Source organism: Vespula pensylvanica, chromosome 1 (genome assembly GCF_014466175.1).
Source record: "Vespula pensylvanica isolate Volc-1 chromosome 1, ASM1446617v1, whole genome shotgun sequence".
NCBI classification, from domain to species: domain Eukaryota; kingdom Metazoa; phylum Arthropoda; class Insecta; order Hymenoptera; family Vespidae; genus Vespula; species Vespula pensylvanica.
The window spans coordinates 2,172,127-2,197,787 of NC_057685.1; the positions used below are offsets into that span (position 1 = coordinate 2,172,127).

General features: G+C 28.6%; 3 protein-coding genes across 7 annotated transcripts; 2 read left to right on the forward strand and 1 right to left on the reverse strand.

Moving 5' to 3' along the window:
- Window positions 1-2,845: 2,845 nt before the first annotated feature.
- On the reverse strand, window positions 2,846-7,684 carry LOC122637044 (NAD-dependent protein deacetylase Sirt6). Of its 3 annotated transcripts, none has more exons than XM_043828903.1 (7): window positions 7,582-7,684; window positions 6,062-6,189; window positions 5,125-5,243; window positions 4,907-5,030; window positions 4,660-4,833; window positions 4,409-4,532; window positions 2,846-4,300 (listed from the first exon to the last, which is right to left on the reverse strand). In XM_043828903.1, the coding sequence occupies exons 3-7, from the start codon at window positions 5,192-5,194 to the stop codon at window positions 3,818-3,820; spliced, it is 975 nt and encodes a 324-aa protein (XP_043684838.1). In that variant the 5' UTR covers window positions 5,195-5,243; window positions 6,062-6,189; window positions 7,582-7,684; the 3' UTR covers window positions 2,846-3,817. The 3 variants fall into 3 exon arrangements, with proteins under 3 accessions (XP_043684838.1, XP_043684829.1, XP_043684847.1); XM_043828894.1 differs by lacking the exon at window positions 7,582-7,684 and adding an exon at window positions 6,668-7,135; XM_043828912.1 differs by lacking the exons at window positions 6,062-6,189; window positions 7,582-7,684 and adding an exon at window positions 5,334-5,399.
- A 290-nt stretch (window positions 7,685-7,974) lies between these two features.
- LOC122637059 (beta-1,3-galactosyltransferase 5-like) lies at window positions 7,975-12,373 on the forward strand. Of its 2 annotated transcripts, none has more exons than XM_043828926.1 (3): window positions 7,975-8,115; window positions 9,487-10,080; window positions 10,180-12,373. In XM_043828926.1, the coding sequence occupies exons 2-3, from the start codon at window positions 9,525-9,527 to the stop codon at window positions 10,695-10,697; spliced, it is 1,074 nt and encodes a 357-aa protein (XP_043684861.1). In that variant the 5' UTR covers window positions 7,975-8,115; window positions 9,487-9,524; the 3' UTR covers window positions 10,698-12,373. The 2 variants fall into 2 exon arrangements, with proteins under 2 accessions (XP_043684861.1, XP_043684868.1); XM_043828933.1 differs by lacking the exon at window positions 7,975-8,115 and adding an exon at window positions 8,688-8,822.
- A 1,015-nt stretch (window positions 12,374-13,388) lies between these two features.
- Window positions 13,389-22,498, forward strand: LOC122637042 (longitudinals lacking protein, isoforms H/M/V-like). 2 transcript variants are annotated; one of them, XM_043828868.1, is made up of 6 exons: window positions 13,389-13,878; window positions 14,180-14,528; window positions 14,602-14,955; window positions 15,032-15,161; window positions 21,486-22,084; window positions 22,215-22,498. In XM_043828868.1, the coding sequence occupies exons 2-6, from the start codon at window positions 14,217-14,219 to the stop codon at window positions 22,476-22,478; spliced, it is 1,659 nt and encodes a 552-aa protein (XP_043684803.1). In that variant the 5' UTR covers window positions 13,389-13,878; window positions 14,180-14,216; the 3' UTR covers window positions 22,479-22,498. The 2 variants fall into 2 exon arrangements, with proteins under 2 accessions (XP_043684803.1, XP_043684814.1); XM_043828879.1 differs by lacking the exons at window positions 21,486-22,084; window positions 22,215-22,498 and adding an exon at window positions 17,043-18,733 and having other exon boundaries at window positions 13,398-13,878.
- Window positions 22,499-25,661: the final 3,163 nt, after the last annotated feature.

Genomic DNA, 25,661 nt, shown 5'->3' on the forward strand with positions numbered 1-25,661 from the left:
TCATCTCTTTTTATCCTTCTATTTTGTTCGTCTCTTCTTTATATTATTTTCTTTTCTTTTTTTTTTCTTTTTTTTTTTTTTTTTAATCTCGGATCGTCTATTTTGTCCTGTATGTTGCATATACATATCCTAAGCGCGCGCAGATTTCATTTTCAATTCGTATATGTGCACTTATAACACGCAAAAGTGTATGTACGTTTCATACTTTGCAATGTATATATATGTGAAAATTTTCTATATCTGCATCTATATATATATATGATATATATATATATAATGATATATGATATATATATGATATATATATGATATATATATGATATATATATGATATATGATATATATATAATGTGTGTAAATTTTTTTAGTCTTAATTAGCTTTACTTATACGATATAGAAGTATGATCCAATGAAATAAAAACCAAATATACCAATACAAAATATTTAAATATTTATACTTTTCCTGAAGCATTCGTTAGATAAAAGAAAGCAAAAAAATAAAAAAGCTCAAATCGATCGTTAAATCATTTTGAGCGAGTGATCTTAATCGTACTGTTTAATTGATGACAACACAAGATATTCAAATTAATAAAAAAAAAAAATAATAAATAAAAAATAAAAAATAGGACGAAGTAATAAACATTGTAATAAGAATTACAAGAGCCATATGTATATATATAAATTCAGATATGTAATTTAATGTTAATCATATAATATATATATATATATATATATGATAATTATATATAACATATACAATTATATATATAATAATTATATATAATAATTATATATATAATATATATAATTATAAATATACATATATATTATATTCATATATATAATTAAAAAACAATCTGTACCCAAATATTCGTTTTAAATGACGAAAGATAATAATTTATTTTCATGAGTTGAGATAAGCGGCAAACTTTTCATGATATACATACATACATACATACATATATATGTATATATATATATATATATATATATATATATATATATAAAATTCCTTTTTCATTCGATCAAATTTGTTTTATTATTACATGTGTATGTATTTTATGTTATTCTTTCGAGTTTATTTTACAATGAAAAATTTGTCTGTACATATATGTCAAGAGTATAATTTTTTTATTTATTAAAAATACATGCCCCGATGTTGTCAATTTGTTTTTTTTTTATTTTATTTTTTTTTTTTTTTGTTATTACGATTGTCTGTAAATAATAAAAAACTCTGAAAAGATAAATTTTTATAAAATATGAATGGATCTCACTTCGAATAAAAATCCAGATTTGTCACGTCTTTCTTACGTTATAATAAATAATATAGTGAATATAAATATTATTGATTGAAACTTAAAAAAAATAACATTCGATACAACAGAAAAAAAAAATAAGAAATTCGACCGAATGAAAAATACAAATAAATAAATAAAAAAAAAAAAAGCTACAGAGCACGTGGGAATTTAGGTAAATGTGCAAGATGTCTTTGTATATATCTTGACGGTTTATAGACTGTATGTGAATTATCAAACATATATATATATATATATATATATATATATATATATATATATATTAATTTGGTATGCTTTTCTTATGCGAGTTTCAATTAAAAACATACATCGAGTAATATTAGGAAATTGGTTTCCTCGACAACGACAACCAGAATTAATTAAATTAAACAAAATAAAAGAGAATTTATAAATACATTATTATACATTATACACATATGTATGTATGATTAATTTATATTTAATCGCATAAGAAAGTTAATGTATATAGATAGCTCAATTTATTTCACTTGTAGAAATTATATATATATATATATATATATATATATATATATATATAATATATAATATATATAATATTTTTTATTAATATACCATAACATAATATATACGTATAATATATATATATATATAGATACGTATATATTATATTATAAACATATTAATAAAATATCATACAAAAAAGCTACAAAGTGATTACGTCTTTCTGTCTATGAAAAGGAAAACGATATTTACATAGAATTTTACCAAATATTTACGACTTAGTTGATCATTCTCTACAAAGTCCACTTCTCTAGGCTTAAGTAGATACAATGGATGGAAGAAGCAAGTAGAAACGAATCCCTTCTTACTTTCTCTCTATTCTCCTTTTTCTTTCTTCGTAAATATCCACAATTTGTTTGCATGTTTCCTCTCGACATCAATCTCTGTAGATCCTCTTCATCATTTTCTTCTGCGTCTCTGCCTCTCTATATATATATATACATATATATATACATATATATATACACATATATATATATATATAGACACACATATAATATATCATTAATATTGATAATTCATCCTTAAATTTGTAGTATTTATTCTTTTATAATAGAAACAACGTCTACGATTAGTGCGCGATTTATCAATGTTAAATCGGGATAACGATGCGTATACTTAAGAATATTTTTTTCGTCTTTGATCTCGTTTTGACACATGCATATTAATTATATCGATAAAATATTATAATATAACACGCGCGAATATAATATTAAGAAGTATGTAAACTATAAGGAAATATATTTATCGAGGCAATTCTATCGAGTTAATTTATTTATTTATCATTCTTTTTTGTTCTTTTTGTTTTAAATTGCATTCATCCTATTAATTTATTATTTAAGTAATTATTATTATTATTGTTGTTGTTGTTATTATCGTTATTATTATTATTAATAATTGTTATTAATATTTAATATGTGGATCAATAGGGGAATACGGAGTGTACTACTTTTTGTACAGGAAGGACAGTTCATCGTATCACTAACTAGTTTAGATTCAGACGACAATTAAGTAGTTATGACAGCTTTATTTTATTATCGACATGACGATAATTTGATCAATAATGTATATCGATTGAAAAAATGAAAGCAAATGATCGCTATTTACATACAAATATTACAAGATTTCGTTACTTGCGGTGCACGGTATTAATCATGCCGTCAAGCGTGAGATTTGTATTTTTATTTTTATTTTTTTCTTTTCTTTGCTTTTCTTCTCTTTTATTTTCTTTTCTTTTCTTTTATTTTATTTATTCTTTTTATTTTCATTTTTTATTTCTTTTTTTTTTTTGGTTTTAATGTTTTCTCTCATTTTCATCTTTTACCTATCGCCGATAAAATGTGAGCCTTTTTCGTTACTCGTCTCACATATTTAAAAGATTCCTACTTCCAGATTTGTTGAAAAGATGCAAAAAGTTTACTCACTTATATGCACAACCTTGTCGCTTTTTTGAAATGTAAATTATGCTTCTAGTATACAACACGTATAGAGTAAAAATAGAGAAAGGGGAAAGGGAGAGAGAGAGAGAGAGAGAGGGAGAGAGAGAGAGTGAGTGAGAGAATGAGAGAGATAGAGAGATAGTATAGTACACTATGAGAAAAAAATGGATACTAACAATATTTGCTTAAACGCGTAATAGATGTAAAGCTGACGAGATAAAAATTCATTGAAATGGAAGAAAATGAATTCGAAGATCACGACCGTATTTACAATTTGGAAAGCACTCGCGTTATTGGTTCGTAAAAAATGATTTCTTTTTCCTTCTTTCTTTTCCTTTTTTTTTTTTTTTGTTCTTTTTGTTTTTCATATAAATTAAAAACTTATTTTGAAAAGATTTCTTATACAAATAAATCAGAAGCTCTGTTAGACAGTCTCCGCATACAATGAACATCCATTCTATGAGCACTCGTAAATACTGTTTGCGTACACAGAGATTAATACAAATATTAAAACGCGTAATAATCAACTACTAAATCACGCTACACTGTTTTAGCCAGTTTTATGTCGGCATTATTAAGCTGCGATACATTGTCTACCGAATAAGTACAAGATCCAACGTCCCCTATATCTTTTTCAACTTTAACAGCATTAAGAAGCATACTGTCATCTTGCTTGTGCATTCCTTGGATCCTATCTACATCATTCTCCATCTTAATCTCTTGTTTCATAGTAAATGCTTGCTTTCTTGTCTTGGTCTCTCTTTTAGGGTCAGGTTTTTCTCTCTCATACATAAACGTTTTTCGTTTTCTTCTCATTGGTTTGCATACTTTTTTATATAGTACGTTCATCTCCTTTATTCTGCTGGTTGGTATAGTCCAATCCATTTCCTTGCACGTCGTATCAGGATTACGTGTTGGATCCATACTGGTATCGTATACAGGTATTTCTAATCCCAACTTCTTCATAACACTGACCATAATTTCATCGACATTTCCATTAATGATTAGGTCAGCTTTCTTGTCCTAAAAGTATATAATTTTAACGATGTTTTTATTTCTCTTTCTTTTTTTTTTTTTTATTTCGCAACAGTCATATACATGTCAATTATATTTTTTATAATATTAATTTACATGTTTGGTGGACTGCAAATTGCATATAACAAGTCTCCCTCCGTATTTTTTAGTATATAATGGAAGATTCCCACTTGGAATTATTTGCAAAGTTGTTCCCAAGCAAATACTCAAGTCAGCAACGCTATCAACATGAGATATGATATATTTGTCTATATAAATTTTTTTATATGAATACATGATATATATATATATATATATATATATATATATAATGTTATCTGTTTTTTTTCCATGTATCAATGAAATACCTGGAATGCAAATCTGACAACGTCAAGTCACTATCCGGTAAATTGTGTTCCCAATCGAGGATAGTGTCGTGCATACGCCCACGACATGGACGACCACCTATCTGTTCAGATCTGCATACCGTATCCAAAGATTTCTTACCAACGCTCTTGCTTGCAAAATTACGGATGAACTGCCTGTAAGCAGATATCACAAGTGTACATAAATCTAAATAATTTAAAGTTCAATGGCTTTGTTCGTTTTACAAACTTTCCACATTTATCACATTGTTCGGTGAACATATTGCCATGTAGTTCTGCAAGATGTTGTCTCTGAACACCCGATTTAAGATGCAGTCCGTCAATATTCTGACTAATTATAAATTTAATTTTTTCTGAAAGGAAAAGAAACAAGAAATACGAGGAAAAGTTATCTTGCAAAATCAACTGATCATTCTTCTTATCGAATATCCCTATTTTCATACTTACTGCAGTCGATTAATTTTTTTAATGCCATATGTGTCTTTGTCGGTATTGCATCGTCAAAAGAAATATTCATAGAAGGCCTTAAACCTTTTTGCTCCAACGTCCATACACCATTTGTTCCTCTGATAAAGAAAGAATATGAAGTATACAAGATATAATATATAATCTATAAGAAATAGAAAATTATTATGCATACTTAATTTATAACTTACCTTTCAAAAAAAATAATTCAAACAAGAAAACATTCTTGCTCAATTGATTCTATATATTGATTCAATACATTGATAAATATATTCAGCATCATCTTATAAAACATTAATGAAAGAATTATAACACAAAAATAAAATTAGTTTAGTAATCTTTTAACCATTACAATATCTCTCCATCTCCCTCTCATCAATTTACTTGCGTGCAAATTAATTTTGTCAAATATATACATATATACATCATACATACATATATATATACACATACATATATATATATATATGCATATATATTCTTTTCTTTTTCCAAATATCTTGTTACTTTTTAAACATAAATATATATGTATGTGTATATATATATATATATATAAATATAAATATATATCACATCAATATAATATTTCCCGCTTAATTTCTTCAACAATTATTCTCTCATATTTAAAGAAAAACAAAAATCGTACGACGCTCGTTTTGTCGAGCGCGAGATATGTACCATATCTTTTTGTTTTGTTTTGTTTTGTTTTCATTTTCTCTCTCTCCCTCTCACACTCTTTCTTTTTTCTCCCTCTCTTTCTCTCCGACTCTCTGACTCTCTCTATCTCTGTCTCAAGGCAGTCGCAGTTACAAAGACGCGACGACATTAGAGCGCGTCGAGTTGCTAGCCGCCTTTCCCAAAATGGGGGGGGAGGGAGGGGCCGAAAGAACTAAAGAAAAATAAAGAAAAAAATAATTACCGAAAATCTGGAATGCCTGCGGCTGTACTGATTCCTGCACCGGTATGAACGACGACATGTCGCGCGCCTTGAATCCATTCCGCCAATAGGCCACACTTTATGCGAAGGGTTTCCGCGGTGTCGTATCTCTGAAAGGGAATCCTACGTGTGAAGATCGTAGAGTATTGCACTCGGATATCTGATAGATATATACATTACATATATACATTACATATATACATACATATATACGTACGTATATACATACATATATATATATATGTACATGTACATAATGTAGCACATACTACGAATCTTTCCTTGCTATATCACTACCACATCACTAACACCAAGGAAGGATTTTAAAAGAAAAAAAAAAAAAAGAAGGAAGACAGACAGAAAGAAAGAAAGAAAGAAAGAAAGAAGAAAGAGAGAAAGAAAGAAAGAGAGAAAGAAAAAGAAAAGAAAAGAAACGAAACAAAAGAACACGACGAAAAGGAGGAGGAGAAGGAGGAAGAAGAGGAGGAGGAGGAAGAAGAAGAAAAAGAGAAGAAGAAAGAAAAGAAAAAGAAAAAAAAATATAGGGAAAGAACCGTAAAGAGAAATTCTTTTACGAATTATTCTCACCTCTTCTAAACCCAGAATCCCTTTGTTTTCGTAAGGCGACAGTCCGTCCGCGTAACTGCATGACATTTTGCGAATTTAATACCACAGTAATTGGAATAAACAGGATTAAAAGGCTCTGTAAACGGATCGACGCTCTCTTTAAGATCGAAAAACGACCATTTTGAGAATGAATTGTCGGCTACTCGCGCCTAACCGTGGCTACGTAAACACAATTTTTAAGTTAATGACCGCGCGATGTTATGTTTATACGCTACGAATGACGATAAGTGATAGGAAACTCGAGATCCGCTGAGAACGCATTCTGTTTTATAGACTGCACTGTACGCAATGAAATGGCACTTGAACAGAAAGAAGATAATAAACCCTTTGGGAGCATGCGCTTTAACGACGTTCGTAGCTGTTCGCTCCCGTAAACGCCTAAACTTCTCCCACATATTCGATACGCGTAGAGTATTACTGACGCCATCTTTGGTGGACGCCAACGAATCTCTCAAATCCCCGGGATATTCGAATTTACTTTTCGCTATTCCTCTGATAAAAAGCTTTTAGTTTATCATATGTGTGTATATATATATATATGTATGTATGTATGTATGTATTATATATGTGATAACGAATTTATCATTTCTTTCTTTTTTATCAGATAATTTATTAAGTCAATAGATAATGATAACATTCGATTTAAATGCGATATATAATATTATATAATATTCTGTTAGAAACTAAACTTTCTATTTTTTATTTTATTAAATAAAATAAACAAAAATTTACATACATTCATATATATATATATATATATATATATATATATACGTACACATATTACACAACGTACGTACGTCGACTATGAATATTGACTACGATACACGTTACACGAAGTCGAAGATTATTAAAACATATTTGTAGTTACATACTTTGCATTTGCTTGAGTTTTTTCTTCCTTTCTCTTTTTCATTCGATCTATTTCGTTGCTAAAGATACGCATATAAATTTTGAATTCGTTTTCTCCTTTTTTTTTTTTTTTTCGTGAAAGTAACGGCAGATAGTAATTTTGACTAGTTCATGACTCATCCGCTGAAACGAAGGTTTCCATTAAATTCTATCTCAGTTACGTCCGCGAACAACACATCTTCTCCGATCTTTTTTGTGTCGTTACACAAGGGAGACGATATGTGTGGTTAAACAAATAAATAAATAAGAACGTCCGGTGTAAAAATGAGGGGTGTAAGAAAGAAAAAGAAATTAAATTAACGTGTGAATATATTCTCCGAACGAGAGCATTTTTATCTTTGTGCGACTTGTACCACGACTTTGATTTTTTTTTTCCTTTATTTTTTTTCACTTTTTTTCTCTCCTCTTGATGTAACACCAAGTGAAAATAATTTCGAAAAATATGTATGTACTTATGTACCGTAATATCGCCGATATTCCAAGATTTGCCGCCTCACGTAAGTTCACAATTATTCTTCTTTTGTTTCGCTTTTCTTTTTTCTTTTTTATTCTTCTCTCTCTCTTTCTCTCTCTCTTTTTCTCACACACACACACACTCACTTTTTCTCTCATTCAATCTATCTCTCTCTTTCTTACTCTCCTTCTGTCTTTCTTTCTTTCATTGTGACTTCGATGACTATTATTATTACTTTACAACCTTCACATTTGATCTTCAGTTTTCAGTCTATACACTTCCAGTATATGTATTAATTAAGTACTGTCCCATTTCTATACTTTGACGATAATACACGCAAAATGTTTATATCTCGATTGAATAGTTTTAAAATGAAAAATATTAAATGTCTGTATTATGAGTCGAAACTGTTCTTTTTGTTTCGAATTTAATTAATAAAGAAAAAATAATAATGATGATGATGATGATGATAGTAATAATGATAAAAAGTAAAAAAAAAAAAAAAAAAAAAAAAAAAGAAAAAAAAATAAGGAAAGGAAAAGAGATGGAAAAAATAATATGTTATATTATATAAATATTACGTATGAATTTCTTTCGCTCTTTCTTACACGTCTTTCACTATATTATTTATTTAGAAATTTTACAAGTTATGTAGCGTCGTCATGTCTTTACATTAACGTCGAACAGCTAAGCCATCGATGTGGCTAAAAATAAGTTTCAAAGAAAAGCTAGTGCGTCCCAAGTGAAAACGTTCGTATAATATTTTCGATAGAAATTTGATTTCAAATAATACACATACACTAATACATTTACACGCACGCACGTACGCACTAACGCACAATTAAATTATTTTTATCGTTCTCGTAAATATATTATTCAGGATTATTTACATTTAAAAATACTACTTTACGAGAACGAGGTAACAATGTAAACCGCGCAACTATTTAAAATTTACGTCATTTAATTAATTGTATTCTTCATTTCATTCATTCTTCAGTAATTGTTTCTTCATCATCGATATTTACACGAAAAAAAATTATATAACATTTTCTTTTATAATCCAAGTTGTTAATAATGATCCATCATAATGAATGTAAAAATATTTATCACAAGTGTACACTCGTCCATATCTATTGTTTAGTTAGGTATATGTCGGCAATAATACGCAGTTCTCGATATTGTATTTTTGAAAATAATTTTGTAAACATTTCTTAAATGATGTTTATGTTAAATAAATACTTATGGAATAAACAAAGAATTATATAAAATTGTATTTTTATATACGTATATATACGCGTGTGTATAAACATAAACATATAAATGTATACACACAAATTATTATTTTGATTATTGAGTATATCAAGTATGATAGATAATTGATATTTGAACGCGCCATATAATTGTTATGTTTCAGGCTGAGTGTAATATATATGATGAAAGGGCGTCATTAGCATGCTGGAAAAGCGGCGGCTTCATACTCCCGGTTCACCGCCATGCAGCCTGATCTTTGTGATCGCTTTGGCACTTACAGGGTGCATCTCTTTTTGGTTTCACATAGAGAATTCTGGATCACCGACTCCTTACTTGAGCGGTGCATCGGCACCAGGATATTTACTTATTCTACCCGGAAATTTAACACAGCTTTCTCATCCTTACTCGTTAAACCAGCTTCCGTCCGATGACAAATCCACTTTGATCGATATAAAGGATTTCAAATTTACCATAAATCATAATCCTTGTAACAAGACACAACCATTGTTGCTTTTGTTGATCCACTCGGCGCCAGCAAATTTTCCTAAAAGAAATGTTGTGCGAGAAACATGGGGACAGAAAACGTCAGACTTGATATTATTGTTTTTCGTTGGACTTTCAGAAGAATATCAAGAAGAATTAGAAGAAGAAAATAAAAAATATAAGGATTTAATACAAGGAAATTTTCTTGATGCCTACAGAAACATGACCTATAAGCATGTTATGGCATTGAAGTGGGCCACATATCATTGCCCAAGTAAACAATATTACGAATCATCATATACATTTATTTTATTATATATGTTATTATATATAAATAATATGTTGAATTATTAATATATTTTAATGTTTTCAGGTGCCAAATATATATTAAAGCTAGACGATGATGTTTTTGTTCATATACCTGCTATGCTGGACTTTCTAACGCATGATCTCTCACCGTTGGGTGCTAGACGTTTGATTCTATGCGATCTTAAATCAATGGCTGTAGTTAAAAGATCTTGGCGATCAAAATGGAGAGTTTCTCCGCGAGAATATCCTGGTAGACATTATCCAGCGTATTGTGCTGGATGGGCTATTTTATATTCTCCTGATATTGTATTTGTTCTGTATCGTGAAGCTCAAAAAGAACCATATTTCTGGATCGACGATGTTCATATTACTGGAATTTTGGCAAAAAAACTAAACATTACCCAATCTTCTTTAGACTCCTTGGTGCTTACAAATGAGAATATGCAGAACTTATTACAAAATTCATATATTCAAAGAGATTTTTTATTTGGACCACCTAATTTAATGGAGAATGAGATAAGAGCCTTATATAGCTTGATTAATAGTAAGTCACGGCTTACCAATGAAAGCCTACTCAATTAACACTTGATACAAATTTTTTATTTATTAAATCTCTCGATTAATTACATTGCCCAACAAAAAACATACCAGGAAATAACACAGACATATGGAGAGCATGCACTATCAAGGACACAAGTGTTCAGATGGCATAAAGTATTTTCAGAAAACTGAGAACGCGTGAAAGACGAACCGTGTATGAACAACATAAAAAAAGTTGTGACAGATCAGTTGAACGCGATAACGCTTTGCAATCTTCAACATCGTTATAAAGAGTAGGAGCAAAATCTTTTATGATATATAACCTCCGAAGGGAATTGCTTTGAAGGTAATAACGTGGTTGTATAAATTCTTTTCAAATATAGAATTTTCTAACAACAGTTTCACTACTTTTCTGCCACATCTCTTATCAAGTTGTTATACCAGTATTTCTGAAATAAGATCTGACATTATGAAATTGATATTATTTTTGAAATCAGCATCTTAAATATACACAAGAATAGGTTTAACATTTTACACATCAAAATGTATGTTGGGCAGTGTTATAGAAGCATAATTTATAATAAATGTTTATTTGCACAATGTAAAGAAGTCATAATGACAAGATATTTTATATGTGGTTTTTAAGTCTTTCCATTTATTTATGACATAGGTACAAGAATTGTTAAGTACGCTTGTCAAAGACTTATAATCAATACAAAGAAAAGGCAGCGGATATTGTGAATTTTTTAAAGTGCTGTCTACTTTTTTTAGATCGCATTTACAAAAAGTGTAGGTATATTTAAAAAAAAAAAAAAAAGAAAAAGAAAAAAGAAAAGAAAAAAAGAATTAAAGAGAAAAAAGTAATGAAAATAAAAAACAAATTTAGAATATTATCTTGTTACTCATAAATTTTGAAAAAACAAAATAAAATTGTTATGTAGAACCAAGTACAACCCCGAATCAAGGGTCCATTTCTAATTAAATTTGAGATTTGAAATGTCTGTTTCTAATTGTTAGTATTTTCAATGTGAAAAAATACATGCTATTCTTTGATATTTTGCGTTTAACATTATAGATGCATATTATACATGTATAGGATATTATTGAAAATGATATTATTGTATGTTGAATAATTACATACATAAGTTTTCTCCAAGTATTTAACTATATATTTATTTATTTTGAGAAAATTTAAAAATGTTTCCGCTTAATGTGTAAAAAATACTCAGTAAAAAGATTTTCTCTTCAAAAATATGATTTATTTATGAAAGAGAAAACCTTTCTAATAATTAGTAAAAATACTTGTAACGTCTGCAAGTGAATGGAATACTCTAAATAGCACTCTTGAATAGCCAAAAGTAGGACCAATGTATAAAGCAAACTGTGTACAAGTTTCATGTGATTTAAACTACAAATTTCAGCTCGTTCTGATCTTGGTTACCTGGAATAACTATACGCAAAAACAAATATTACATTAAATCCTAAATAACCTGCACGAATATTGAGTATAAAATAATCTGATGTGTATTTTCTGTATTTCTTTTTTATACAGATAATAAGATCGATGTTGTATTATCTTAATTTCTATAGGGGAGAGAGAGTATGTTGCTATATTATTCAAATGTATTCACATAGCCTAATACAGTATACTATTCAATGTGAAGTATACATTCTAATGCAAATTCTCTTATAATTTCAATAAATATGAATCATTTCAATCGTTCGAAATTTTTCCTTTCCAACAATATACCGATTATTATATTATTTTCAAATAAGTGACTTCGTACATTAATATGAATTAAAAAGGAAAATTATCGATTTCAAATACTAATAAAAATTTATGATTCATTAAGGACGTTAAGTGGCAACCAACGGTAGAATAATAAATTTCAATAATAACAAATAGAAAGATGAAATTAATTAATACATTATAGATTATTCGACAATGAAATTCTACTGACAATTAGTTAGAGAAATTAGACGTTTATCAATTTTATTTCAATGTTCCAAAAATGTTTTCAATTATATGATATCGCGGTTAATCGTAATAGCCAATCAATTTACGAGCATCCTGACATCTTCCCGCCCTTCACCCCTTCATTTGCGCGCCATAAAGGTAGCCATTGTTCTATCGTTCTGAGGTGAGTGTCATAATTTTTTTTATCTTGTTTAATTTCTTATTAATTAGCTGCAGCTTCATGAATCTTCCATAACAATCATATAAACGATTGTTACTATGAAATAGAGATATGGTTTAATTTTATTGGTATGTAATACTTTTTTTTACACTCACGTATGTAATCTATCATATTTTCGTATCAATAATAAAGCTCGTTTAATACAAGTCGTATCGCTATGAAGCTACTTTTACATATTTATATATTATACGTATATGTGTATACGTGCGTGCGTGTGCATATATTTAATTCGAAAAATTATTTGCAAATCGTTTATATTAGAATATAAATAAAATATTTTATTTCCTTTAAATAATGAAGCAGACGGATTAGCTCTTTCCGTCAACTGATTTTAATAAAAAATTAATACGAATTTCAAGGTCATATGATATGACGAAGAAAAAAAGGAGAGATTCTTCTTTTTAATTTTTATATGTACATATGTCTATACGTATGTATTTTTTTATGCATAGCAACAAAGAATTGTAACAGGTAAAAGATCATTTTAAAAATTGTACGCATTTTTACTTGACAGATCCTCACCAGGTGTCGCTTTTATCTGACCGCTATATTGATCAAGTTAGATTTTATAAGGACGCACGTTGATAAGATCTTTCGTATTTGCTAGTTCCGCGAAAAGTTTTTTGCGATTATAACATTTGTTGTGACAGATTTTGGCAATAAGTTCTTTCATTCGGTCAGCGTCGTAATTGTTCGCCTATGACGTCATTTGTGCATTACACAAGCGTCATCGCTTAGTCTGTTTTGTGGAAAATTTTTATAGGATTCGTGGTGTGTGGAGTAGAACCGAGTCGTCTGTATTATCTTTTTTGTTGTGTTTTTTTTTTTGGTTAAACACAGGTGCAAAAGTAATTTCGTACTGTGCGCATATTTTTTCTCCTACCTGTGAAAGTTACGCGACAGTGTTTTCACTCGCGACCAAGTCACTTTCGGAGTTAAGCGAAGTAACACAGTGTTATTTATCTCCCATCATACATCATTGCACCAAATCTGTATTTATTATGGAGCGACAGTAACATATTTCTGTAAGCACATTGTTAAATTTTTGAAGCTTTTTTTTTTGCTTTTCTCGATAATATTTCGTCATGTTAATAGTAGTGACATATAGAATTTGCTATATTTTTTTTTCTTTGGTAATATATCATAGTGTATACCAAGCCACATCAGGATTATTGAAATTTGAATTATTCAAATACATTCTTATTATCTTTCATTTGTCTGTGATACTTGTCCTTTTTCTATACGTTTTTATTCATTGAAATTTATATCAGATCTGTGCATCCGCGTACTACTTAAGCGCTAATAAGTTTTATTTTCTTCTTTCAGTAAAATATAAAAAAAGGTGCTACAAGTTTATATCAAGATGTCCATGCAACAATTTTGTTTGCGATGGAACAATCATCAACCAAACTTCATTTCTGTGTTCTCAAATTTATTAAATAATGAAACATTAGTGGATGTTACTTTAGCTGCCGAAGGCAGACATCTCCAAGCACATAAAGTCGTACTATCGGCATGTAGTTCGTACTTCCAATCGTTATTCACAGTTAATCCATGCCAACATCCGATCGTTATACTCAAAGATGTTAAATTTTCTGATCTCAAAATTATGGTAGATTTTATGTATTACGGTGAAGTTAACATTTCTCAAGATCAATTGCCATCGATTATTAAAGTAAGTATCGACAATTGTCAAATGTGTAATGTTTCTTAATGTAATGAGATATTATTTCCTTGTTTCTTAACAGACAGCAGAAAGTTTGAAGATAAAAGGTCTTGCAGAAATGCATACAGCTTCATTAACTAAATGGCCAAGTAGTAGTAGCGAACAAGGAGCTGCCGATCGTGGAGAATCCTGTTCTCCTAGTCCATCTCCTCTTTCTCCATCCTTCAGACGAAAGAGATTGAGAAAAACATCAACAGGATCGACATCTGGATCTGGAGACAAAACGGAAGAAATTAACGAGATTACATTGGTTGCTACTAACATTGTAAAACCTGAACCATTGATCGTATCTCAAGAAAGCAGCGAAAACGTAAGGCGACCGGTGAACACAAGCACGGAATCACAAGGAAGTATCGACGAAGATCAAATATCAATAGTAAGCGTTTTTGTATTAAAAAAGAACATTTTAAAAAGTATATAGAGCAAATGATTCTAATAGATCTTTATTGTAGATGAGTAACATGGAAAGTAGTTCTACAACAATGCCGGCACAAAGTGATACCACAATACAAAATGTGAATCAACAATCGAGTGGAAATGTAGCACAAAGTTCTGTTTCTTCTCAACCACCAGCACATCAAGGTAAGCTATCTTGATATTAAAAGTTAATGTTTCTTAAATATATTAAGTATTTCAGGTTAGTATTAACAATAGATGTAGATTTTATTTAGATAGAATAGAGATAGGTGCAAGAAGGAAAGTTCAGTTATTGAGAATATTTTTTATTTCTTCATTCATTTATATATAATGCATGTATTATAATATATTCAATGATCACTTTCCAATTATTCATTGAATTTTAGATTTAGTATATTTTTTGATCTGAGAAATAGCAAAGAAGAGTTAATATGGTTATTGAGATTCTTTTATATAATAATAACAGAAGGAAGGTATAAAGATATGTAATTAGGTCATGAAAAATTACTTATCAAGAAAACATGAAACACAGTACTAACAAATAATTTCTGCTGAGTGTATGTAGGGACTACTATTCTTTATACAATTCTTTAAATCTAACTATATTTGCATGCTAATAAATCAGGGAAAACGCATGGGAAAAATGATAATCGGAATTTTGTAAAAATACTTTTGCACATTAAACATTTTGTTAACGTATGAAACTATTGATACATATTATAACTGTTATCATTATTGTTATTGTTATTATTATATGCAAACAAGTCCATAGGCAAATATAGTAAAATCTTGTTAGCTGTAATTAAACGTAAGATTTTCAGATTTAGTTTAATATATGATCGTATCTATACATATATAGAGAGTCATATACATATACGCAGATATGTATATGTATTACATATATTGTTAATTTTTTATATGATTAATTTACTACAATAATTATATGTAATAAATCGATAAGTAAGTTAACTTGAAGGTTGCATGTTGCTTGTAAATTAAGTAAATAATTTGATAACTTTTAATCTAGCGATGCATATTGGTTGTGATGGGTATTATAAAAACTGCATGTGTTAATAAGTACTATTGATACACATTATATGCTGGCACAGATGCGTTTAAATGTATTGCACAAAGAAAATCAACAGGCGTTTGACATGATAATAGAGCGAAAGTAAAGGAACAAAGATATAGAAATGATAATAAATTAAATTGCCTCACTATCATTAAAATACTCTTCTCACCATGGTACACAGATACATAGCACACAATGTATATTTCGTGAAAGGACAGTAAATTGGGCCTTTGACATTGTTGAATGTGTATGTGTGCCTTGTTCTGTCCTATAATAAATAGTCATACACTTTTATATGATAATAAACGATGATGTGCTTAAAAATGTATCTGTGCCATGCCATAATATCATTTATAATATTTTCACATACATATTATTTTCTATGTACATTTATCAAATATTTGTTATACTTTCTCTTGCTTACAGCTTAGCATTTTTTCAATTATATTGGGAGGAAATGACTTATCTTCTTTGACAAAATTATTAATCCGATTTTATTATACATTTATATAAAATATAAGATTTTTTTTTTTATTCTAAATTGAACTCTATTTTTATTATTATCTTGACAGAACTCTAACATTCACTTAATGCATTTTACATATATAGCCGTCACATATGTTATAAAAAATACATTAGAATATATGTCGAAGGAATTGCCGTATAAAATATCAAAAGAAAGATTTAAGTGAAATAACTTTAGATTAGTTCGATTGAATTATATATCGTAGAGTTATTAGAATATATATATATATATATATATACACATATGTATATACATATATATACATATACATTATATATATATACATTATATATGTATATATATAATTATATATATACATTATATATATATATATAATTTTTACTTTATATGCATATATTTAATTTATTATTATTTTCGAACGAAACATTTTCTCTCGGGATAATATTTTCCTGTGCTCTGACCAAAAATACATCGGTCTGTTCTACAGGATTACAATGGACTATTATGGAGCACACATATCCACGTTTCGCTCTGTCCTCGTGTCAAACGAATCTGTCGATCCAAGCGTCATCAGCGTTTACAACGCCTGAAATAACAACTTCTTCGACGATCAGCGATCAGTACTCTGGTACCAGCACCACTGGTTCCAGTTGTGCCCTGACGAGTTATCCAAATTCCTCGTCGCATGGGGGGACATCATCGTTACAGCATACATCAGCATCGAGTGCTCCACCGCCATCCTCAACACAGTGTCCGAGTAACTGCCAAAGTCCCTGCGCCAGTCCCCAGACAGCGATTAAAAGGAAAAGATCAACAAATCCACAAGCTGATGAGAACTTTATTAGAGCTCTCGATGCAGTGCGATACGGTGGTATAGGCTTTTGTAAAGCTGCCAGAATGTTCGGTGTAAATAATCGAACGCTTTGGCTCGAGTACAAGAAACGTGGTTATCCTAATAATCGACCTAGCTTAAAGTCAAGAGTGAAACAAGAAGTTAATTCTTCACCACCGCCTGCGGCACAATCGGCCCAACCTGTAAATTCGCAAAGTCCAACGCCCATGGGGCCGCCTTCGACTCCACACAGTACACACAATACCCACAGCACTCATACTATGTTAACCACTCATAGTCCTCATACCATGTTAAGCGGTTATATCGATAGTAGGCATACAGACTATGCACTTCCAAGTACTACTATGCCAATTAATTTACACGGAGTTAATTATAATACCATGTGAGCTGAATCACGATCGGAAAATTATTTGTATGTATAGAGGAGTTTCTGAGAAGTATTAGATTCGCGTGATGTAAAGCTGGATTTTTAGTAACGGAATTTATTTATAAAGAGCTCCATAATGCTATATTGAAAAAGAAGGGAAGAAAAAGAAAAGGAAAAAAGAAAAAAAAAGAAAAGAAAAGAAAAGAAAAAGAATAAGAATAAGACGAATATCTATAGGCAAACAGTTCGTCACACATTCGTATACTCATTCGTATATTCGAAATAATTGGATTTTTGCCTATGGATGGAATAATCCAGTACTTTGTATACACAAAAGATTTTTATATTGGGAGGCCTCTAATGAAATCTTACTAATTGGCTGATTACATTTCTCCCTCGAGAGATTGGAAAATTTGTAAATTGAATAATTTATTACTTTTAATTCATTCAATAAAATTAGTGTTGTTTTGATAGTAATGTGATATATATAAAAGAACAAAAAAAAAAGAAAAGAAAAGAAAAAGAGAAAAATCTTGTGAATGAATATTCTTCATGAAATTATTCGTAATTTTTAAATATATATATATATATATATATATATATATATATATATATAGCAGAGAGTAACGATCTTGTTTTTTTTTTGGGGTGTTTTTTTTTTTTTTTTTTTTTGTAAAATTTCGTTAACGTTAGGAAAGATATATTACGTCTTTATAAAGGTCCTGAAATGTAAGCTAGAGTTGGTGTAATACCAGTGTTGATGTAGCTAAAAGAAGAAGAAGAAGATGATGAAGGAGAAGAAAAAAAAAAAGAAAAAGAAAAAAAGAGAGACAAGTACGAAAGCACTATTATCGATAATTGAACTATTCTGTTACACCACCTTTAGAGTATGATAATACCTTCAGTAACTTTTGTATGTATAAAAAAAAAGAAAAAAGAAAAAAAAAAAAAGAAATAAGTGATGTAGAAAAACGCAGTATTCAGTTAAGAAAAAATATATCGCGTCTGTATTTGCACAAATTCATTACATCTAACGAAAATTACATGCACGAGTACTTACAAAAGATCTACATCATACATACATACATACATACATACATACATACATACATACATACCTACATACATACGTACATACATATATACATACATACATACATACATACATATATATTTTTATTTCGCTATTTGCTTATGGCAAATTAAAAGAAAAATATGTTCTCGTCATGGTTTCTCTTTTCCATTATAATATATACAAATGACATAAAAATTAATAATAATATATTCGTTATTACATACATTCTCGATATATGTTTAATATAATAATTTAAAAAAAAAAAAAAAAAAAGAAAAAAAAGAAAGAAAATGGATTGTGCTGAAATTGTCTGAAATAATTTACATTTATTTATCATTCATGGTTAACAGTCAATATCACACATCACAATATTTGTTCCTCTATAATATGTTTTCTGTGTGTGTGTCCTTTAATATTAGATTAAATACAACAATAAAATATATATATATATATAATATATAAATCGATTCGTGTAATCGAAAGGATTATAAAGTTTTAAATGTTCAGTTATCATGATTTGATTTTAATCCGATGTTATATTATTGAAGCATCGTTGACAAAGCCAGTGGCAGGAAAAAAAAAGAAAAAAAAAGGAGGGAAAAAAAGAAAGGAAAAAAGATTTTTTTTTTTTTTTTTTTTTTTTTTTTTCAAAGAAAAAGTGATCATGATATATTATTATCAGAAATTCGATTTTGTAGATATATAAATGAATTGTGTAAAATATCAGATATACTTAGCAATTATATTTTCATTTTATTTCTTCTTTTTATATGCATACATATACATTCGTATATATTTACACACGAGTGCATTAACTTTGCTCACTTTGTTGTTAAATCGTGGGTTCTTGTTTTTTTTTTTTTTCTTTTCTTTTTATTTTTTCTTTTTATTTTTTCCTTAACAATTAACTTCATACATACACACTTCGGTTTCAGCTGATTTACCAAAGTGACGGATGATTAATGCATGTATTGAATGTGCAAATATAGCTTAACAATTCAAAAAAAGAGAGATTTTAATATTTCTTATACATATATATATAAATATATATATACATAAGTATTTCTTCTGATGTAAGTATTAGTTATTTTGTAACTTAATGGAGAAACAAAAAGCAAAGAGGAAGGAGGGTTAAAGGATTGGAGAAGGATCGTAGAGAGGAAGTTATCTTGTGAGCGATAATTTTCGTTTTAATTAATTTTAATTAATTATCGAAGGAAGAATGTAACGGAGAATTGTTTAGGGTAACGAACAAAAAAAAAAAAACAAAAAAGAAACAAAAAAAAAACAAAAAAAAAAACTTAATCATTACAAATGTTAGTTGCTAATTATAACTAATTATAAGCATTTACACGCATTATACACACTGACATATAAGAATCAATAACGAACGAATAAAAATGAGTATATTCTCAGCAGATCTTGCAAATAGGACTGAATTTCTGATTTTTCTTATGATTTCTTTTTTTCTTTTTTTTTTTTTTTAAATAATCATTCTACTATTAATATTGCTATCACTATTATTGCTATTATTATTGCTATTACTATTATTGCTATTATGATTGCTATTACTATTATTATTATTATTATTATTATTATTATTATTATTATTATTATTATTATTAATGTCATTATTATTATTATTATTATTATTATTATTATTATTATTATTATTATTATTATTATAGTTATTCTTTCTTTCTTTTTTATTCATGACGACGAAAAAAATTGAAGCTTCTTTTTTTTTCTTTTTTTTTTTCTGAATCTGTTTAATTTTAAATACCAAAACGAGAGCGAGACACGTATGAAATAAAATAAAGTAAAATAAAATAAAATAAAATAAGATAAAGTAAAATAAAATAAAATAAAATAAAATAAAATAAAAAAAAAAAAAGAATCTGTTATATATATCGCGCGTATTTCTCATTCACGTAGCGGCGAACGTTCGACGTAATTAAGAAAGAATCTAGTTCTCGAATGAACATATAAGGCTTAAATTGACAAAATCGAGTTTAATGTGTCAATGTTATGTATAACACATTTAATAAACTACATTAAGTAAGAAAAGGCACGATATTTACATTCTCAAGTTTTGCACATCGATAAGTAAGAGACATACATTGATCTTGGATTTTAAGTATAATTATTTGCTTATGTTTATATCACACTTATACATATATAATTACGGGATTTATAAATGTAAGCTTATAAACGATCAATCGAATTAATTTTCATGTTATCATTATTTGTCATATCGTTGTTGCACGAAACAATGCTTATATTCGTGTTGATTCAATCAAATCGTCAAATCATTGCACGATTCGTTAAACATTTCAAATATTCGATAAAAATATCGATAATAATAATAATTTGGTTTTCTTTGGTATTCCTTTTTTTTCTTTTCATAAAGATATTGCTGTTCACGTATTTAAAAAGCATGATATAATATGTACTCCTCAATGAATACGACAATATCGCAAATGAAAGAAATGTTTAGGAAAGATCTGACGTTATTACAAGAGTCGTAAAAAATTTGGGATTTTTAAGAATATATTTTTTCTTTCTATTAAAACTTGTTTTTTTCTCCCGTAAATGTTATCGCGCGTTAAAGATTAAAAATGAATATTTATTTCAGCTCTTCAATACAAATTGGCTGGATCAAAGAGAGGTCGTTTATTGATGCGTCAACCAAGAGTGAAAAAGGAACCATCTCATTTGTCTCCGGACAACGATCCAAATTCACCCCACATCGTTTCCTCGTCAATTCATCTGACATCACAAACATTGAACGTTCCTCAGTTGTCACGTACCTGGGAAGAATCAAGGAGTTCACCACCACCTTCTATCTTGGTCACACAATCGAATCTTTTAACAGTGACGACACCGACAAATCTATTGAGCGTTCCTCAACCATCCTATTTGACGAAACAACATTCGCATCCACTTTTGTCGAGTCAACAATCAAGTACCAGTGGCAATTACTTGATACAAAGGCAACATTCGAATCCTGAGTTTCCCGGAAGGACTACGAGTCCATCGATAGTAGTAGAACCAGCACCGCTTGTTAAAACGGAAGAGGATGTCAAAGATATTAACGTTAGCGAGGAACCTATATTGACTACGACGAATGCTGGAAGCAGTAGTGCCGGTAGCAATACCAGTGGCAACAATACTCAATCTGGTGGACTAAGGATCAAAACAACTGAACTTAGGCGGAGTTCCTCTTCGCCTCAGGTATGTTAATTATTATTTTATATATGATGCATTATGTGTGTGTGTGTGTGTGTGTGTGTGTGTGTGTGTGTGTGTGTGTGTGTACATTGATAATCGTTCAACATAATTGATTTTGATAATTTTTTTCTAGACAACGAGTAGAGAATCCAGAGAAGGTACGGGTGATCAACGATTAGGTCATTGTCCAGTATTACGTCCTGGTCCAGCTTTAGGTTGCAATCATTGCTGGAACACTATGGATGCTCATAGAAGAATTTTAAGAAGAAAAACCAAGTACCATTGTCCAGAATGTCAAATCAATTTATGCATCGTACCCTGTTTTCAAGAATTTCACGAACAACGTCGCGAATTGATATCGAAATTGAAACCCTTACCAAAAACTAGTTCGGTTTAATATAATACCTTTTTCTTTTTTCTTTTTTCTTCTTTCTTTTTTCTTTTCTTTTTTTTTTTTTTTTTTTTTTTTTTCCTTTAATTTATTTTATTCCCGTAGGATAAACTCAGTGGATTTATTTGCTACGTGTATTATATGTATGTATGTATGTGTGTAAGCGCACGCTTTAAATGTATAATCGCGTCGAATGTGAAAAAGTCATCAATTGAGAGAAAATTGCATCAATTGAGAGAAACCATTTTTTCTACGACGAAATAATTATCTTTCGGCTCTATATCGGAAGTAACGTTTAATAAAAATAATAAAGAAAAAAGAATAAATAAATATTAATAAATAGTAATAATAATGATAATGATAATATAATAATAATAATAATAATAATAATAATAATAATAATAATAGTAATAATAACAATAACAATAATAATAATAATAATAATAATAATAATAATAATAATAATAACTCGTCCTCGTTACACAGGGAGCTAGTCATTTTTTAAATAAATTTCGAACTTCGACCACTACATTTATATTACATCGTAGGTGTATATATACATACATACATACATACATACATACATACATGTATATATATGTATGTATGTATATGTATTTTACATATTTTCTAAATTACTGCGAACATTTCTTCATTTTTTTTCATTTTTATTCATTTTTTCATTTTTATATTTGATGATATACGTATGTAGTTCTTCATTTCGAAATATGGTTCAAGAACTATGCATAATCCCAATAGATATATACATAATGGCGGATTTAGGTATAGGCGATGGAGTCTCACAAGATAGGTGCCCTCACGTGACAATATAAAAAGATTTATATTATATAATACATATATAATTAAATGTTACCAATGACAGGTGCCCTCACGTGACAATATAAAAAGATTTATATTATATAATAAATATATAATTAAATATTACCAATAGCAGATATATAATTTCTTTTTGTATCTATATATGCGACTATAAAAACGAATTAAGACAGTGTTTTTCATTTCATCATCATTTGCACGAATAGTTAGAACGGTGAAATATATATTGTGAATAATTGATTTATTTAATGGAGGTCTTCCTATCGCCAAAAAAAATTTTTTTTAAATGATTTTTTAGTCTCAAATTTCTTGCAAACTAAATTCGCCATTGTATGTATAATACATAAAATGTTGAAATTTATCTTTCTGTCAAGAGAAAACGATGGATACACATATACACGTAAATACACAGCCAACCAAATTTGTTATTAACAAAAGTTCCTACGTACATCGTTAATGTGGGTGATCATTTTAGGTAATAGAGTATTAAACTTAGACATTTTTTTTTAACGAAATTACGACTACGATCGTGATTTACGTATACGTGACATTTTTCGTCGTTCTCCAATAGTACAAGTTATTTGTTCGATGACTCAATAATATGTATATATATATGTGTGTGTGTATATATGTATATATATATAATATATATACGTATATATAATAACATTTTTATTATTATCATCTGTGCACAAAGTAAAAAGAAAAAGGAAAAGAATAAAAAGAATATATATATATGTATATATATATATATATATATATATATATATATATAATATGTAATATATAATGAATTTGCATTAGGAAGTAGGACATTCTCCGTTTCTCGAAAACATGCACGTAACATTTTTCTGGATATCGCGTAACGTGACTAATGATAAAACCTATTTTTTTATTTTATGTATTTTGTTTTTTTTCTCTATTTACTTGGATGTATAAACACAAATACATACGCGCGCACACACACATACACACGAAGATAGTACAATACTTATGTTTTTTTGTCACGACTCGACGGTGTAATATAATAACAGAATACTCTTAGTGTTTTATTGATTTTTTGCATGCAAACATTTCTCAAACAGTGTGGAGTGCTACTACTATGATCTATACATTTTAACGACCCTCGAATGCAAAATTACAAAAAAAAATAAAAAATAAAAATAAAAAAAAATAAAAAATAGAAAAAAGAAAATAGGATATGATGAAAAAAATAATAGAGAATGGAAAATTATTTATTTGAAATAAAATCGAGGTAAATCGACCAAATTTAATATCGATATAGATAAGTACATATACTGGGTGAGGTTTTTTAATTGAAACACTTAAATTTATCTCAAAAGCAACGAATTTTGGAATTTTTGAAGATGAAAACAAAAGTTGTTTGGTTTTGGAGATTCTGAAGTGGGGAAGAGAGTGGTGACAAAAAACTGGGATAAAAAATGCTTCGGACGAAGGTTGTTCGTTTTCTCGTGTAAGATAAGATGCTATTTGGAAAGATTATAGATTTCTATTTGAAAAAAGAAAAAAAAAAAAAATAAAGTTGATCTTGAAATAAACTCGAGAATGTCCACTTAATCAGAAAAAAATAACGATGTTATGTTTGTCCCTCTCCCTATTCCCACTCACATAAAGAAAAACCAAACAAATTTTATTTCAAACTTACTTTCAAAAAAATTCGTTGTCTTGGAGACTACTTAAGGGTCTCAATGTGTAAAACAAAATTTACCTCGTATATCTATATGTATGATTTTCTAATGTAAATATTGACATTTCATATGTTTAATAACTTTCTCAGCTTCTATCTTCTTTAGCATATAGATTAGAAAGTTGAGTTAGAAATCTTTAGTGCATTTGGGGGTTGCGTGTCTTATGTTTGGATAAAAAAGGAAGGAGGAAGAGAACGTTGAGTTTTTAATTAGCAAAGCAGATTTTTCAAGTTTTAAGAACCAGTGGATGCCTGTCTATGAAAAAGGAAAATGTTCGATATACATGGTGGTTGCTGTTGTTGTTGTTGTTAAAACGAATTCGTCTAATAAATCTTAAGAAAAGAAGGAATTTATGTGTGTGTGTGTGTGTGTGTGTGTGTATATTATAAAGTAAAACATGAAAGAAAGAAGCAATTTGTAAAATAATTGATACATAGAATACCTTTCTGATATATACAAAGGGTTTATTGAAAATGTGTAGCTCGTTTGTCTTTCTATTTATTGTTCTACATATCTCAATATAAGATTGTCATATATATATATATATATATAATATAAAAATTTATATATTGTATTATATATATGATATCATATAAATATTTCATATATATATATATATATTATATTATAATAATTATTCTAT